Raw genomic sequence first — 19003 nt, forward strand, 5'->3', positions numbered from 1 at the left:
CTTCCAAGCCCCAATAAGCACAAAGTCCTTCTCTGGTACCTAGGTGGAATTAAGGGTGTCTGCCTTCTTCTGACTTAAACAGCCCATGACTCCACATCACAGGACTCATGGTGGGTCAGTGTTTCCCTTGTCAGATGTTAGTATGCGGATGAGTAGTAGAATACTTACTTAAGGCAAAAATAGATCATCCCATTAGTCACCACTTGTACGATGGATTCAAGTTTCCCATTTACAAAAATGGCAAAGATGCAAAGAGAGAAAGTGTTTTGTCCAGGCCATCCATCCTTTCAGTACCAGAACAGATCTGGATCTCAGCTCTCCAAGCCCTTTGTGATTTTTTAAAAAAATCTATTTATTTTTATTGGAAAGGCAGATATACAGAAAGAAGGAGACAGAGAGAAATATCTTTCATCCACCGTTTCACTCCCCATAATGGCTGCCAACAGCTGGAGCTGCATTGATCCGAAGCCAGGACCTTGGAGCCTCTTCTAGGTCTCCCACGTGAGTGCATGGTCTCAAGGTTGTGGGCCATCCTCCACTGCTTTCCCAGGCCACAAGCAGGGTGCTGGATGGTAAATGGGGAAAAGTTGGGACATGAGCCAGTGGCCACATGGGATCCAGGCACATGCAAGGCCAGGACTTTGGACACCAGGCTATCACGCTTCATGATTTCTGTGGCTCTAAACTGCTGCTCAGTAACAGCCCAACATTGAAAGAATGAACTTGAGTCAACTATCACATGCTTTATAAAGGAGCTGCATTGCAGACATACTTCTCATGTGGACACACCTTGCATTCCTCCCAATGCTCTCAATGAGGACTGAGATACGATATTCTATGTAACTCAGTTAATCCTTTCCATTTCTCTAAAAGGAAAATGGGTTGAGCTGGAGACTAACACTAGGTGTCCATCTTCCATTCCTCCTGGTCTCACTTCCTCCTTACGGTGGAAGTTGACTAGAGAGTCTACTCTCAAACTGTCTATTAAAATACATTATCTAATTTTCTAACCTTTTAAATGGACCTAGAGAAATCAAAGGTCTCAAGTGAAAGCAGATGGCTAGGGAATGGCAAATCTAGAGTTCTACTGCTTTTAGAGGCAGAGAGAGATACAAGTGGACAGATAGAGCTCCCATTCAGTGGTTTACTGTCCAAATGTCTAGAACAGCTAGGGCTAGGTCAAACTCAAGTTGGGAGCCAGAATGGGATGGCAAGAACTCAATTACCTGAGTCATTACTGCTGCATTGCAGGGTCCCCATGGACAGGAAGTTGGAGAACTGAGAGCCAGGGATTGAACCTAGACACTGTGATATGGAGCTCAGGTGTTGATGCAGAACATAAGTATTTTAATCTCCATGCTAAATACCAACTCCTGGATCTAGAATTCTGGAACTCAAGTTTGCAGATATAATTTCAAGGTTTGCTCTTGCCTCTCTCCCAGAAGTCATTATCCCTATTGTCTCGCTCATCTTATCTCTGACCCAAACACATGACTCCCATAAGCCTCTCTTGCTTCTCTGCTTAAGGCCACCCATAAGACCAATTAGGTTCAGACTAGTTAAAAACAGTGTGTAAGTATTTTGAATTGGTGTATTTCCTACATCAATTTGCTCTGCGACATCCATAGTTTATTCTACTATGAAATAAGTAAATCACATGAGGAATATTGGCAAACTTTTCTGAACAGTTTCTAATCTCACACTTGAAGCCAATATCATGGAAGGATCCTTTTGTTTTGAAAAATAATACTTTCTGGCATCTACAGCAATTCCCTGCAAAAGGAACCCACCTAAGAGCTTGATTTTAAACCTCTGTCACCAATATCACATTAAGTCAACAGGAAAAAAGCTAAATAGGTCAATGGATTTAAAAACATTTCATCACTGAAGAGGATAAATAGGTTCATTAGCTCATGGGTGCTCTAGACCAATGCAACATGATAGAACTTTCTTTCGGTAATGAAGGAACTGTTCTATGTCTTTTCTATACAGTGTGGTTAACTATGAGCAATGGTGGGTGGTCCAGTTAAGGAGGCTGCATTTATAATTCGAATCCACTTTAATGATAAACTAAATAGCTCAGGTCAGCCCTATATGCCTCCTTCTCAAACACAGGGCATGGAGACTGGAGAATGGTCCACTGTCTGCTCTCTAAGAACTCACTGTGGGATCAAACGACACACCCACAAACACTGCAAGAGGCAACAGCCAAAAATATTAAGAAATAACCTCTTAAAACATGTCTTGTTTCACTTTGCCCTTTTGTTGCTGTGAATTCAAAACAGTTTGCTTGAGATAGTGTGTCCCTGTTGCTTTCACCATCTCTGAAGCAACCCATTTGAAGGAGACGGTATCGTTACATCAGATGCCTACATGGTAAGGAATGCCTTCTCTGGGAAATGCTTCCTATCTCCCTAAAGCAGAGCATGGAAAATGTGCCAATCAGAAACTGAGCATGGTTTGAACTGCATACATTCAGGCCTTTTGCCTCTCATCCTCTTCGTCTCATTTTTCTTTACATCCTTGAATGTAAAAAAAAAAAAAAAAAAAAAAGGAAGTTTGGGTAAAGCCAGAAACTCCCCACGTCACTGTGCAGAGCTGACTTCCGGAGAACTCTCAGGGGCATTTCCATATCGCACCTGCTTTGCAAACTTTCTACATTTACATGGCAACAGGTTACTGAGAAGCTTTTTCACACTTTGTGCAGAAGAGAATCTGAAAACATCCATGGGATGGAATGGAAACATAGAATGGAAACATACATTTAGGGCCTGGTGTGGTAGCCTAGTGGCTTAATCCTCGTCTTGCAACCGCTGAGACTCTATATGGGTGCCTGGCAGCTCTACCTCCCACCCAGATCCCTGAATGTGGCCTGGCAAAGTAGTGGAGAATGGCCCAAAACTGAGACCTTGTACCTGCATGGGAGCCCTGGAAGAAGCTCCTGGCTCCTGGTTTCAGATTGGTTCACCTCCAGTTACTGTGGCCACTTGGGGAGTGAACTACCAAAAGATCTTTCTCTTGGTATCACTTTCTCTCTGAAAATCTACCCGTACAACATAGATAAATAAATAAATAAATAAATAAGTAAATAAATAAATTTTAAAAAAAGAAACATATGTTTGTTTTAGTACCAAAAAACTTTAAAGTCTGTGCTTGCTTTGCTCATAATTAGCATTTTCGGAAAAATATTTTTTTAAGGTTTTTTTATTGCAAACTCAGATATACAGAGAGGAGGAGAGACAGACAGGAAGATCTTCCATCCATTGATTCACTCCTCAAGTGGCCGCAACGGCCGAAGCTTCACCAATCTGAAGCCCGGAGCTTGGAGCCTCTTCCAGGTCTCCCACATGGGTGCAGGGTCCCAGGCTTTGAGCTGTCCTCAACTGCTTTCCCAGGCCACAAGCAGGAAGCTGAATGGGAAGCAGGGCCTGCAGGATTAGAACTGGTGCCCATATGGGATCCCAGCTCATGCAAGGCGAGGACTTTAGTTGCTAGCATATCGCGCTGGGCCCGCTTTTCAGCGAATCTTGTAAAGAAACCTTGCATCTACAGATTTCAAAAAAGTTTTCATATCAAAACAAGTTTGTTGTTTAATTCCATATTCCACTCTTTGATGTACCCTTAAGATAAAGGGGCAGAAGAATGAAGAGGAGTGCATGGAGACTGAAGTAGGAAGAGGAAGGACCACAGAAAGAAAGGTAGTTTCACAAATTAGAACCAGCAATGCAAGAACAGTCAGTGGGGTCCTATTCTTAGCCACTCCATTATCATCTGACACCGAGACACTGTTTTGCATCTTCCAGAGATACAACCAAGTGAACAAAGTGACTGTGTTTGGATCATTTGAGACTTTCTCAGTGCAACACATGAACCATTGTGGGGAACCAAGTTTTACTTTTGTTCCCTTTATGACAAAATACACCAAATACGAACACTGTTTTCCATGTACCCTTCCAATCAATGTGACCCAAAAGTAACCTTTGTGAACTACCCTCAGACTTATCCCATTACTTTGGACAAAACATGACAAAAATAGGATAAACTGAGTGTTTACACCATAGATTTACAACTTGATAACACCTTGACTAGGAAGTAACCAAGCAGAATTTTGGGTTTAAGATATTTCAAAAAACTTTCTTTTCCATAGCCTGAAACACACATATTGAAACTGCAGTCCAAACCTAACCTATCAAGTGTAAAACTGCCCTGGCTTCAAAAAGAAGATGCACGCAATCTGCCGTGGCAATCCCTTCTCCCATCTTACTAGGCATTTTAGGCCTCAAACTGTGCTTCCAACACTAGGACTCAACGAAATCCAAATTGCAGTTCTGTGGAGTTCAACCTTAATTAAAAACTGTAATCCTGTGGTAGGTCAGTAGAGGTGGATGATAAAAGAGATCCTTGTTGGCAAGATAAACAAGAACCAGCAGCCTAGTTTCAGAGCACTGAGGATCTCCACGGCATTCAGGAGCAAAGCATGTCCGGTTTGGGTGGGCAGGGCTATGTGAGGCCTTACAAGACCTTGGATGGAAAGCAACCCAGAGCCATGTGGTTTCCTCCTATCCTCATGAACAATTCATTGTTGAAGAGACAAGGGCCAGAAAAAGGTCTTGTTATACAGAATCTACTGGCTGGCTGAATTCACTGCAATAACATCAATAAGACATTGTTTCTAGGGGCCTCTCTGAACACCTGGTGTGGTTTTTATTAAACAGAACCTCTCTTTGTAATAACAGGCTTTCACCTGGTTGTTCCCTTGAGACTATCACTTTGGGAATAAAATAAATCACTTAATAAATTAAAAAAAAAAAGTATTCTTCCGAAAAACTAAATCCTGAAGGGGAAGGTTAAATCTTTGGGAGAGGTAGTTACACCTGAATAAGACCACGTGATTTCTTCTGAGAATCGCATTACGGAAATACTGCTTTCGCTGAAGAGGATGGTGAGGTCTTGTTTAATTGACACTTCCATGCTGTTTACAAAATAGGATATTGTTTTAAGGATAGTGGCATAATGGTTCATAAGGTTAGTGTGGCCATAAGAATGACTAAGGTTGTGGCATTAAGTTTGTTTCTGCTGCTAGAAAAGTTTTTATTTCTGCAATTTGTTGTATTCTCAAGAATAAGGAAAACTATACTGAAAAAAAAAGTCTTGAAATGTAGCAGACCATAATCTATGAATACAACTGCTATAGAAGTAGAGATAATTCTTCAATAAAGTGAGAGGTCAATTATAAATAGTTGCGCTTACATTGCTTACTTGGTGCTTATATGCTTGTACATGCAGACACACACACATATAACACAGTTCAAATACAACACTATGGATAACAAACTATTCCAATGCATATTTTAAAATATGAAAGTTTATGTTTTTTAAAGAGGCAGCACATGAGAATGCAAAAGTTAACAAGAAGGAAATTTGGGCATAGATACACAGGTATTCTATATATTTGTAATTTTTCATTTTGTTTGAGATTATGTGCAAACAAAATTATTTCTTTTGTTAAAAGGGGGAAGTTGTGCCAGCACAGTGTCCTAGTGGGGAAAGTCTATGGTGCCAGCATCCCATGTGGCACTGGTTGCAATGCCAGATGCTGCATTTTCTGATCCAGCTTCCTGCTACTACGCATGGGAACGCAGTGGAGGAGGAACCAAGTGACTAGAGCCCTATAATCACATAGCTCCTGGATTCTGGCTGGGGATTGGCCAGCTGCAGTTACTGTGGTCACTGGGGGAATGAACCAGCAGATGGAAGATTCTCTCTCACTCTCCGTATCCCACCCTGCCTTGCAAATAAGCAAATAAATCTTTGAAAAATAATGAAAGTAGAGAGGAGGATTAAAGCTTTCCTGAGCTGGATTTCAGGTACACAGCTCATTCAGAGTCCATGCAGCATGCCTTCCTCAGCCTGGTTTTTCACTTGGCTTTGATCACTCTCCCAGATCAGCAAGGGAAACCAAAGTGAGGTTTATTTAAAAACTTCTTTAAATTTTTAAGCAACAACCGCTTATTACAGAAAATTTGGGGCAAGTATAGGGAGTTTTCTTTAAAAAAGGAAGTAACTATATGTAAAAACTGCTACATTAAAGAAAAAATTGTCATTTTGGCATATTTATTTTAAGAGAGCTAGGGTTATATTACATAGAGTATCTGTCTTATATTTCTTTGCTTTTAGAGTTTTATCTGTGTCTCCCACCTGGGTGCAGGCAGGGTCACAAGTAATTGATCTGTCTAATACTGCTTTCCCATACACATTAACAGGGAAATAAATTGAAAGTGGTGCAGCTAGGACTCAAACTGGCATCCATACAGGTTGCTGACACTGCAGACAGTGGTACCTCACAGTGCCACAGAACCAGTCCATGTTTCCTAAATTGGTATAAGCATTGTCCTATGCCAACAGTAAGAACCACAACTGTCACAGCACTCCAGCCTTGATCAATTCACATTGGCTACTAGGTAAGATATAAAGAGGAGCTCTGCCTCAGATGACGACCCCCGTGCTATGCTATGAGTGTCTATCAATTCAAAGACCTCTCACCTTGATAGAATAGGATCCTATAAAGATAAGTGGGGAAAAAGTGTTCATGTAGAAGAAGTGGTAAGGCTGTAATAGCAAGGATTAGATGCAAAGGGCAAAGTTGCGACAATCAGTTTTGTCCCCCTTCTTTCTTAGCTGCCTAGAGATGTAGAAAAAAGGGCTCCATCCGTCAGAAGACAGGCAGTCTAGCCCCATCTGTTCTGAACAAACTCTTGTCGGAGGAGTTCAATGCAGGAAAATCTCTCTGAACTTAATTTCCCCACTTGGTAAATGACAAGGTCAAACAAAGCCCCTAAAGATCACTCCATGTCTCCTGATTCTGCCACATTCTCCTGTTTAAAGCTAGCAGGAAAGATGCCAGTGTGTTCCCTCTTCCAACAATATCATCAATCTCATTTTTCACCTGACTAGATCAAGTAGTACTTGGCCTACAAGAGATTCCATAAACTCGATTTCTCAGTCCTTCAAAAAATACAGATTGGGTAGAAAGGCAGGGAGATTTTTAAGTAAGAAAAAGCGAGACGAGGCTCACCATGGCCATTGCAGTAGTAGATCCACTTCTCTCGGTTCTGGGTTGGAGTCACGGATTTCTTCAGCCCCGCCTTCTCCACAATGGCGCTGGGATCCTGCCGAGGCCCCTTTTTCAGAGTCCTTGAGCTCTTCCGAACACTGCATACCACAATCACTACAAGCACCAGCAGCAGGAACAGCACAATCATCCAGGGCAGATGCTCGTTGATGTCAAAGTGCTTGTGTAGGTTCTGCCTGGGGTGGCCTCTCTTGGGGCCCTTGACGGGCGTGCTGGATTTTTCACCCGCAGTGGCCTCCATGGATGGTAGCAGCTTCAGGATGTGTCTGTGGTGGGGGCCTTGCTGGTGGTTGACTACTTGGAGGACAGGGAGGGTCCTGTTGGTGCCTTTCTCCCCTCCTACTGAGCTTGTGTTGTCAGGGACTGTCCCTTCCTGGATGTCGCTTGGTACCTTTGGTCTAACAGAGGCAGAAGAGTTGGGTTCTGTTGAGTTCATGCCTAGAAAAAGAGTAAGGAGGCGGGGAAGAGCTTTTCCATATTTGGGGATCCATATATCCTTCTCTCCCTGGTCATCTCTAAATTGGGCCAGATAATCAAAGAGGAGATGACCTTCGGATCTTACGAAAGAAAAAAAAAATCACATTATGTGTTTTTATAAAGACTCTAACAGCATTTTTATGTGGAAGATAAGAACTCAATTGCACAGCTAATTTCACTTCTTGTGCCAAAGCTAGGAGACTCCAGGAATTAAACATTTGAATTTCATGGCAACCTCTCCTATATTTCAAGCACCAACTAGATACATGTATGTTCAGCATGCCAGGTAAGGCTTTAATTATTTTTGTTACTCAGAGGACTAATTCAAATGTAATGCCAACGTTCAATTCTCTTTCTCTCCGACTTTTTGATAAGATTCAGGATATGACTATGATGATAAAGAACTCAAATGCAAATCCAAATTTGCTGAGTGAGAGGTTTGGTGGGACAGGTCAGTGATTGAAATAAGATGGTAGGTAGATTAAACAAGATATGGCTGGCAGCTTAATTGGCTTAGTCAATTTCTACTAGAAAAGCTTCCACAAGTAAGCGGAGAGATCAGGATTCTGAGAGATAAGAACCTTAAATCTCCACAGATGGGACCTGGCTTGTTCCAGCCCTTGAAAAAACCTGGATCTCAACTGAACTTGAACTGTGGTTATGCAGCAAGGTGGAGGAATCCACCATGGATGGAGGGTTGTGGGAGGGGTAGGGGGAATCCCAGTACCTATAAAACTGTTTCATATAATACAATGTGATTAACAATATAAAAAAAAAAAACAAAAACTGGAGTGGCCATTTTAGTTCTTGGATTCCCACTTCGTTACTTCAAAATGGTGGCTGTCAGGAGGCTGTCTTTACAAAGTCATCATGAAGGTCAAATATTATCTCAGGACAGTACACTAGGAAACATTATTCAAGTTAGTTATAAGTTCATAGAAATGAGTTCAATCAGAAAGGATCTGAAAATAAAGGCTAATTTTAAAAATTTCTGTCTGGGAAAAGAAGGGCATTAAATTAAAACAACTGGGGGGGCAGGGGAATGCACTTAATATTTCCCAGATGTGAATGCTAGCTACCTTCAACCTGAAACAAATTTGCTTCCTCCCTGAAACTTTATCATTCCTTCCTATCCTTTACTTCGCCTTGGATTCTCTATCTACCCCTCTCTCTCAAATGTAATGAAAATTTCTCCCCTTTTTCATCTTCCTTTCCTTCTGACTGTATCTATTCAGGATGGACTCCATGCTGGAAAATTTTCCATCTGAAAAGAATGTGAAATATCTACAGTGCTCATTTCCTTGGTAAGTTTGAAATCAAGGCCTGAAGAGGTTAAATATCTTACAGAAGGTCACACACTGTCCTTATTTCTCTCAATTCTGATTTTCTAGCTTGATATGACCTAGTTTTTAAATAACTGGTCTTCTGTAATAGAAAACTTCCGAGTACGAATGTTTCTACCAAGTCCAAAGAAGTTAGATTTAATTAGAAGAAAAATGAAGGCCTCCTTCTCTACAGGATGACTTTGGAACACACAAAATCTAAAATTAAAAAAAAAAAAAAAAGAAGGAAACACCTTTGCTATAAGGCCACTCTTGGTACCTCCTATGGGTTCAAAGTGGTCTTCAAACAAATATTTGATGGTGATAAGTTACCTTTGGGAACGTACGTGGAGGAAGGAACTTCATTGGATTCCATGTGCTCAGTGCTTGAGGAGATGGCTGTGGCAGGAGAAGGTGAGGTCGTGCTGGAGGAGGGCAGGTGCATGCCACAGACATTGTCTGTCTCCTTGGTCCCTGGCTTGATCACGACCAGGTTCTGACTCAGACAGTCCGTGTGTGTTTTGCATTTCATCACACTAGAAGGCACATCAGAAAAGGTACCCCGAGCACACTGCTTACACCGGACGTCCTCGATCTCTGTTCCTTTCTTCCGTACACCCCACCCCACAGGACAAACTGTATGGGGGGCGCAGGTACCATTAGACTGGAACATGCCAGGTGGGCAAGTGCATTCTCGGTCAGTCAAGGCAGCACAAGGTAATTTCTCGATCATTGGCCATGGGCATGGCTGACTACAGTCATGGCATCTCTCAATGCCATTCTCATGCCTGGTAAAGGTCCCCGTGGGGCAACTGCTGCATACACGCAAGCTTGTGTTGGTACAATGCTCAGAGACATAGGTTCCTGCTGGACACTTGTCACAGGTTAGCACCTGGCCAGTGGCACGGTCAACATGGCGGTATGTGCCGATGAGATTTGGAGCCCTCTGTTCTGGCTGAGCTGTGGCGGTGCTAAGCAATCCAAGCTGGAAGAAATAAAATGGGAGGGGAAAGAACAAAAACCTCTGTTATGAAGGGGCAGAGAAACACAAAGGACAACAACTCCAACATCTGCCTCACTGGGCCTGTTTTGAACGTCTGGTGGTAGTACATCTTCTTGACACTACTGCTATACAACACAGTAGGAAGAGTGAAATCAAGACCTGGATCCCCTCTGTGAAGTTCTTTTTGAGTTGCCTGGCCTTTCCTCAACTTCCTGTTTTTCCTTTTGTAAAATGAAGCTGTCACACTTCTCAAATTGGTTATGAAGATTAAATGAAAACATGTATTTCAAAGCACTTTGTAGCTAGCATTAAAAATGCTACATAGATAGAATTCAAACTCCTACTGCAAGAAGAAAATACACTGGTGAGCAGTTGTCTTCTTATCCCTGACCCAAATCGTAAGCTGCTATTCCTTGATATCAGTACAAAGCAACTGAAAACCAGGATGGCATATATTCAAGCTGCTACTTTCAAGGCACCAGACTGCCTGTTTGGGGTTAACTAACAAATGTGGTATCACTTATAGGAGGCCAAACTTTTTGTTTATTAAAACAGAGAGGCCCTTGGCACTCTTGTGAATGTGCTTTAAACAATAATTAATGTTTTTTTTAAACACCTTGATGGTTTAGCCTTTGTGGGCCAGAGCCATAGCAAGCACGGACCAGAAACCAGAGGTGGGCCCAGTAAGAGAGGCTCAGCATACATCTAAATTAGATACTTCCTTCAACCAAACCAGATATTAAACCAGCTTCTAGAATGAAAATTGAGAAAGGGACATTATATTTGTGATTTCAATGTTACAGTCCTTTGAAGTAAAATAAAGAGGGTAGAATATTAAAAGGAAGCTTGCCTACATTAGTAAAGATTGAATTTCTAATAGCTTTTACCGTCCCCTTCAAAATGCAGTAACTTCATGTATCAATTCATGTGGAGTGGACACTTGGTGTAGCCCTATGTTGTCACTTGAGATGACTGCATTCCATATTGGAGTGTCAGATATGGAGTTCTGACTCTACTTCCTATTCCAACTTCCTGCTTATATACATCCTAAGAGGAAACAGGTGATGGCTCAAGTGGTTTCACTCTTCTGACTACACAGGAGACCCAGAACGAGTTACAGGCTCCGGACTCTGGCCTGTCTCAGACTAAGCTATTGAAGGCAAGTGGGAAATGAACTAGTAGATGGGAGTTATGTCTCTCTCTGACTCATTCTGTGTGTATATGTGCATGTGTGCATGCACGCCACTGCTCTTAAAAATAAATAAACAAATAAATAAAAGTTAGGGACCAGTGTTGTGGATTAAACCATGACTTGGAATGGGTTGAGTCCTGGCTGCTCTATTTCCTATCTAGCTTCCTGCCAATGTGCCTGGACAGCAGATAATGATGACGCAACACCTGGTTCCTTGCCATCCATATGGAAAACCAGGATAGAGTCCTGGTCCTTGGATTTGGCCTGACCCACCATTGGCCACTGTGAGTATTTGGTGAGTAAACCAGCGGAGGATGGAAGATTCCATTCTCTTTCTGCCTTTTGAATAACCAAAAAAATCAACTTCACAAAAAAATACATAAAATTCAAATAATAACTATTACTAACTATAACACCAGCTACCCAATAGAAGAAAATTCCTTCTCAACTTGCTGCTGTACCAATAATTAGAGAGAATAAAGCAAAGATTTTGTCAAAGTAATCAGACTTTCTGTCTTAGTAACTTAACTCACAATTCAATTCCTCCTTCTGGAATTTAGGAACAAACCCTAACATTTATTTTAACTAAAATATCTCCCTTAAACCCATTTTCAGCTTATGAGAATATATATGCATTTTGTTCTTTATTATGACACCAAAAACGAAAAAGCAGGAAAAGTGATATGCCTTCTTAAGAAGCTTAATTTTATCTTGGGGCCCTTAAGAAAAAAACCTTCTGTTTGATGATGATTAATTCTGTAATATCTTCCCTTTTCTCTCTCACATTCTTGCTCCTTCATGTACAAAAACAGCCCCAGCTACCCTTTTCTAAGCACATCAGATAGACTGGGTAGAGGGATTTGTCTTGTAGCGCCTAAACTTCATTTGGCAAGCACACCTAGGACAAGATGAGACCCAACCTCGCCAACACAAATGACCCAACCCAACAAGACTGCAAAGTGTCTCTGCACTGTACTTTTTTTTTAAATACCTACATGCAAAATCAGTTTAAGTTAGCCGTAGTGTCCTGAAAGTTTAAGAGATGTATAAGTAACTCAAATGGCAGGTTATTAGAAAGCAGAAGATGGAAACAGATTCCTGACCAAGGAGTGGTGGCTGGAGCAAACATCACTCTGATATGCTACGATCCAACTTTGCCTCCCTACCTCTGTGGGAAGCTGGGCTGTGAGCCACACACATATACCTAGAACATCAAAGAGGCTGGTGCTGTCAAAAGAGCAAAGGGTTATCACGAATGGCACTGAATAAGTATGTGTCTGAGGTCTGAAGTTAGGACTAGACTCCTTATGTCTTCTTCTTTCTTCCCAGGTAACTTGTAGTTCCAGATAGAGGATGGCAGGTCCTGAAACAATCACCTGATTATCATATTTCTAGAGGTCTCCCTAGTAGTACACAAAACTTAACTCCAAAATGACCACACCCTCATTCTTTCTAATGCTTTGAATTTTTCAGTTCTTAAGATACTGAAAATGTATCTTTAGTTTACTCCACACTACAGGAAGCAACTCCACCTTCTACAAAGAGAGCTAACAAGCAGATGCCATAGTGAACTTCAGTGGGCAGAACAACAGAAATCAGATTTGTCAAAAAGCTTTTCACAGAGCTTGCATGGTAGCCTTCTGGCTAAGTCCTCGCCTTGCATGTGCTGGCATCCCATATGGGTACCAGTTCATGTCCTGGCTGCTCCACTTCCCATCCAGCTCTCTGCTTGTGGCCTGGAAAAGCAGTCAAGGATGGTGGTAGGCTTAGCTCTGGCCTTTGTGACCATTTCGGCAGTGAACCAGTGGATGGAAGATCTTTCTGCCTCTCCTTTCTGTAAATCTGACTTTCTAATAAAAATAAATAAATCTTAAAACAAAAAAACTATTTACTATGAATTCACTGGAGAAACAATCTACCACATGTGCATACAGTACTGTGATCTGAGTTAAGCTCATAACTTAAGAACTCTATGACAAGACACAAGAGTGACAACCATCACATAGGTATAAATGCCACACTGTGATCTTAATCCAAAACACAATGAAAAATCAGCAAGTGCTCTCTAAATGGTGGGGACTGAGGAAGCATATCACCACAATGGTGAGTACAAGATTATCTGGCTAGAGAACAAAAGGTAAAAGGTAGCTCAGGGAAGAGTAGTAAAAAAAGTCAGTGGGGACCTGGACTAGGGTGTTTGCTGTGGATATCTAGAGAGGGTGACAGAATTGAGGGTTTGTTGAATAATTTCCTAAGGAAAACAGAAATTGATGCTTTTCATATTGAACTCCCAAGAGCCCAAGGGAAAACACTGCTCTCAAGGCTGCCTGCCCCTGGTACCAGGGAAGACTAGGGTATAAACACTAAACCATCCACTCCTGCCTTTCACAGAGCAGCTCTGCTACACTCATTTTCTAATGTGGCTTCCAAGAAAGGATCCACAAAAAGGAGAGTTTATTCCTAAAATAAGTTTGAGGATCACTAAGCTTGAGGGACCTCCAAGACGTCTGCCAATTCTGAAGTTAATATACCAATCCATACCAACCCGTGCATTGCGCTACTAAGTTGGAGAATTGCTCCATGGGGTCTCTTTCTGTACAAACATCCTGTTAGGGGGAAGAGGTGAGAACTTTCCTTTCTCCTTCAAGAAACCCAGTTGACAGGTAAGGGAAGCTATTTTCCCTGTGGCCTCTTAGTCAAGTGAAGATACACCATCTAAAACTAGAGTTTATCTTATTAGTCTGGTGCCAACTTCCTGGTTACTAAAACAATTAAAACACAGTAAAGGAAATGGTACTATGGCTTAGCGGCTAAACCCCTGCCTTGCAGGCACTGGGATCCCATAAGGCACTCATTCCTGTCCGGGATGCTCCACTTCCCATCCAGCTATCTGCTTGTGGCTTGGGAAAGCAGTAGAGGATGGTCAAAAGCCATGAAACCCTGCACCCATGTGGGAGATCTGGAAGAAGTTCCTGGCTTCAAATTGACTCAGCTCTGGCTGTTGCAGCCACTTAGTAAATTAGTGGATGGAAGATCATTCTTTCTGTATGACTTTCTCTCTATAAATTTGATTTTCAAAAAAAAAAAAAAACCTTTTAAAAGCACAGTAAAAATCATTAAAGTTAATTCCAGCTATGAATGAATGAGAATGAAGTGGATCAAGTTCAATGATAACATGTAAGATAACCCCTCTAAAACTTAAAAGCAAGATTAGGTGACTCCTAATGTTGATGCCAAGGGAAACACCTGAAGCAGAAGACACAATCATTGAAAAGTGCCAAAGAGTGGCAGTCAGAAAACCTGAGGCCAAGATTCTTCAGGCTGGGGCCGGCGGCGTGGCCTAGTGGCTAAAGTCCTCACCTTGAGTGTGCCTGAGATCCCCTATGGGTGCCGGTTCTAATCCCGGCAGCTCCACTTCCCATCCAGCTCCATGCTTGTGGCCTGGGAAAGCAGTCGAGGACGGCCGAACCCTGCACCCATGTGGGAGACTCAGAAGAGTGTCCAGACTCCTGGCTCTGGCCGTCGTGGTCACTTGGGGAGTGAATCAATTGACAGAAGACCTTTCTCTCTGTCTTTCCTCTTCTCTGTGTATCTGAGTTTGCAATAAAAATAAATAAAATCTTTAAAAAAAAAGATTTTTCAGATCAAAGGGCCTCACTTCAGATCTTAAACACAACTACAAAATTACCTAGGAAGTTTTTTTTTTCTAAAGACTTACCTATTTTTATTGGAAAGGCATATATACAAACAGGAGGAAAGACAGAAAGGAAGATCTTCAGACCACTCCCCAAGTGATGGGTCGGAGCTGAGCCGATCCAAAGCCAGAAGCCAGGAACTTCTTCTAGGTCTCCCATGTGGGTACAGGGTCCCAAGGCTTTGGGCTGTCCTTTGCGACTGCTTTCCCAGGCCACAAGCAGGGAGCTGGATGGGAAGCAAGGCTGCCAAGATTAGATTTGATGCCCATATGGGATCCTGGCAGGTTCATGGCGAGGACTTGTGTCGCTAGGTGCAGCATCTAATTTATTTTTTTCTTTTTAAGTTCATATTCTGTGTCTCATCTCTGAGATCAGTGTTGTTTTTCAGTAGAGGTCAATAATCTGGCTTGTTTTTCACTTCACTTTTCCTTAGTGTGTGTGAGAGAGAGATTTTTTTCTTCTAAGACTCATTTATCTTTGATAGAGTTATAGAGCAAAAGAGACAGTCATATCTTCCATCTGCTGGCTCTCTCCCCACATGTTCTCTGCTAAAATGAGCCTACTAAACACATTTATTCAATCCAAGCGTTATTCAGAACTTGGATGTAAATAATATTTAGGCAAAGATTTACAGAATAGAAGATTTATGTTCTTGTCCAGGCCCTGTCTTAAAACCAGCTGCATCTTGTTTTATTCACTTTACTAGTAGAGTGAGCGAGGTGTAGTCTTCTAACTGTTCATAATTATTTAAGTCAAACTCCACATCCTATGAAGCCTTTAAAACTATTCCTAGGAATGAGCCTGCAGCAGGTTAAGCCTGTATCCCACACGAGAGTATCTGTTTTGAATCCCAACTACTCACAAGTTCTGGTCCAGCTACCAGCTAATGTGTGCTCTGGGAGGCAGCAGGTGATGGATCAAGCACTCGTGTCCCTGCTGCATACATGGATGGGAAACCTGTATGAAGTTCTGGGCTCCTGGCTTCCACCTAACCTAGCCCCAGCTGGCTGTGGGAATTGGGGGAGTCAGTCAGCAGATAGAAGATTTCTCTGTGTGTGTGCGTTTCTTCCTCTGTCACCTTGTCTTTTAAATAAGTAAGATCTTTAAAACAATAAATGTAAATAAAACAAATCTTTAAAAAGTAAATAAAACTGATTTCCAGTAGATGAGTGACACTGTATCACATTTCCTGTTTCTGCTCTTCACATTGGTGCTTAATTACATACTGTCTACTAATGTTGACTGAAGGCCCAGTAGTGTATGTACTTATCCTCCCATAATGATTGTAAGCAGCTCAAGGCCAGGGACATCCATTTCCTTCCTTCCTCAATGACCTCAATAATGGAGATTACAGAAATAATAAGCAAAACACCCTCTGAGCCAATGGTCAGCAAAATACATCTTGTATACCAATAGCTCTTAAAAATAATTGGAATCTAGACATTTGTGTGGGTCCTGCCTATGGCTGCTTTCATGCTAAGGTAGTAGATTTGTGTGGTTGCAACAGAGACCATATGGCTCTCAAACTTAAAATATTTACTATCTGGCCCTTCATGGGAATAGTCTGCCAACACCTGTGCTAAACAATCAAAACAAGTGTCAAAAAATAGAAGCTCACTAAGGGAAGCCCTCAGAACTCTGGTGCGTAGTAAGTTCTGGGCTGCCTTTTCTGACACCCCTTGCCAGTCACACACAAATCTGATCTCTTCATCGTCTGTTCAAAACTCCCAAACCCTTTCCCTCATGACTTAGGATGAAATGTAAAATCTTTAATAGAGATCAGATTCTTCTGGAAAGCCATTCCTGCCCACGCCTCCTGACTATAAGCAAGTTGCATCACATTGCCTGTGGTTCTCCCATAGGACTACTGTAATTCGGTACTAGCATCTCTCTTTTATTTGTTTATTTCATGCCTTCTCCTCAGAGTTCACTGAGGAAAAAGGGCAGCTTTGTTTTAGTGATACCACCCAAGCCCTCAAGAACCCAACTGATAGCATAACAGACAACCATGCTTGTTGATAATGTGAATGAATGGATTTTCAGACCTCAAATAATTAAAAGCAACACATTAAAATGTAGAGTTGGGGGAAGTTACCGAAGATGAGCATGCCTCTAAAGAATAAGAGAACTCCAAACCCTCCACAACGTTGCCACAATATATAAAGATACAAAGGACTGTGGTGTTCTGTGCGTGAGGGCAAATAATAAAATTTACCAATAAAGACACCGAGGGTATCATGCTGTTTCACCAGAACCATAAGCAGCTTTCAACAATTATCCTCTGTGTATAACAGAAGTGTGGTGGAGACCAATATGTTCAGATGTAGGGACAAATGCAGTATGTCTATGCATCCAGACCAAAGATGGACTCCCAGTGAACAGTTGATAATATCCTAACAGTAGGATGCTGGACTCTCCGACACTGTCCATGCCTACAGTGTCGGGAAACATTTCAATAACAGCATGATGGACTTGCGACTGTTCACGAAGGACCACCCTTTGTAACACTAGAGGGAAAATCATTGGGGCGGGAGGAGGGAACTTGGGGGAGGAAAAGGATGGGAAATCCCAGAGCCTATGGAAGTTTCATAAAGTAATAATAAAGAATAATTTAATAAAAAAGGAATTATCTCCTGCAAGGTGAGGGGCTTAAAACAACAAACAAATGTACTTACTTGAGATTTAAGCACCCCCATCTTAAAAAAATTTAAGCATTACACTAAATAGGTGCTCTAGAATTATAAGCAATACATTGAGATTTTACGGAAGTTTATCCACGCTCCATATCAGTTTAACTTATCTGGAAAATCTAATTCAACCCAGCACACTTACTTCACCAGCAGTATTCGTATGCCTTCCCAAACTGTACAGGATGTCAGTACACTATAAATACTTATTGCATGATTAAAGGTAAAACGAGGATAAATCTAGGGCCAAAAGAGGACAGAGTAGACTGCTGTAAGGGTTTCCAGGGCCTCAGAGCTCACCCTGGTGACACACATGACACCTGTGTTGTCACTTCTCCAAGGCACAAAGATCGACCAAAGACAAGAAACATCTGAATGTGCCAATACCCACCCGAATGCTGTTGACTCTTTTTCTCCTAAAGGTTCTTATTCCATGATCTCACCTTCACGCAAAGAAAAAAATCCCTTGGGACTTATGATTACAACATATTTATGCCTCTCATCTTCCCTACCAAGTTCCCTATCAAGTTATGTCATTCCTTTCTCTATCAAATTCTAGCAAATACTAAAGGAAAATGAGCAAACTCAAAGTAGTGATGCACTTTTGCCTATTTACAGTGGCCAAGCAGGTACACGGCTGTGGATTTGTTACTGATTCTTTTATAATTTTGCATGACATTTTCAAGAGGAAGCTCAGTTAGCGTAGAGATAACAAGGCAAGCAAGTCATGTCTGAAATGGTAACTGGAAAACATGAGAACATGATCAAAAAGCCAAAAGCCACACAAAGCTGGACAGAATTTCTTACTCATTTTGACTCTCATGTTGTTCAATCTGCAATACTAAGACAAGAACTGCATGGAATTCTCAACATTTGAAGGGAGAAAAAGAACACATGAAGAGAAATATTGTACGGGTAGGGCTTCTACAAATTACAGAACTCTTTCTAGTTGTGTTATGTAAATTTGGTTAGCTTTTGTGGTTCTGATTTAAAAAAAGTCTTATGTTGTAAGCAAAGGTAGGGACTGTTCTAAAAGCTGACGAACAGGGAGAATGCCAAGGCTAGAATGTGCTGGCTAATCAAGATCAGAATGAAGTAAGCCCGGGGACACTGGAACAAGGGAGGAAAAAGAAGTATGCAAGACTTCACCCAGAAACTGCTTTGTCTGGGAACTGCAATGCAGAGGATGTGCACTCAGCAATCCGTCAGTGGGCCACAGTCTCTTTCTATCACAATAGTTACTCCTAAGACATCTACTCACATGTAGAAGCCAAGAGTGGGCTGTCCATTTATTTCGTCATTAAATCATACATAAACCGGCATAACAGACAGTAGAGTCCACATAGAGAATGCTATTCTGCTAAGAAATTTGCCAACAGCATATAAACCAAGGTAAAACCACCAACTCCTACATGAGATTACAAGCAATATAGGCAAGCAGGCCCAGCCCAATCAGGTACCAAGGGGGTATGATATTGTGATATAATAGGAAATA

The 19003-nt window shown here is 41.7% G+C and overlaps 1 protein-coding gene across 1 annotated transcript in view; it reads right to left on the reverse strand.

Annotated features, from left to right (window-relative positions):
* Positions 1–19003, reverse strand: part of TNFRSF21 (TNF receptor superfamily member 21) — a 74199-nt gene that overhangs the window by 43819 nt on the left and 11377 nt on the right. Inside the window, exons 2-3 of the mRNA XM_040983508.1 lie at positions 9265–9916; positions 7076–7570 (exon numbers count right to left, since the gene is read on the reverse strand). Of these exons, the coding sequence (XP_040839442.1) occupies positions 7076–7570; positions 9265–9916 (1147 nt within the window). The remainder of the gene's footprint in view (positions 1–7075; positions 7571–9264; positions 9917–19003) is intronic.

This window comes from Ochotona curzoniae, unplaced genomic scaffold (assembly GCF_017591425.1).
Source record: "Ochotona curzoniae isolate NIBS_2020 unplaced genomic scaffold, NIBS_Ocur_1.0 contig_3819, whole genome shotgun sequence".
In the NCBI taxonomy this organism is placed as follows: Eukaryota; Metazoa; Chordata; class Mammalia; order Lagomorpha; family Ochotonidae; genus Ochotona; species Ochotona curzoniae.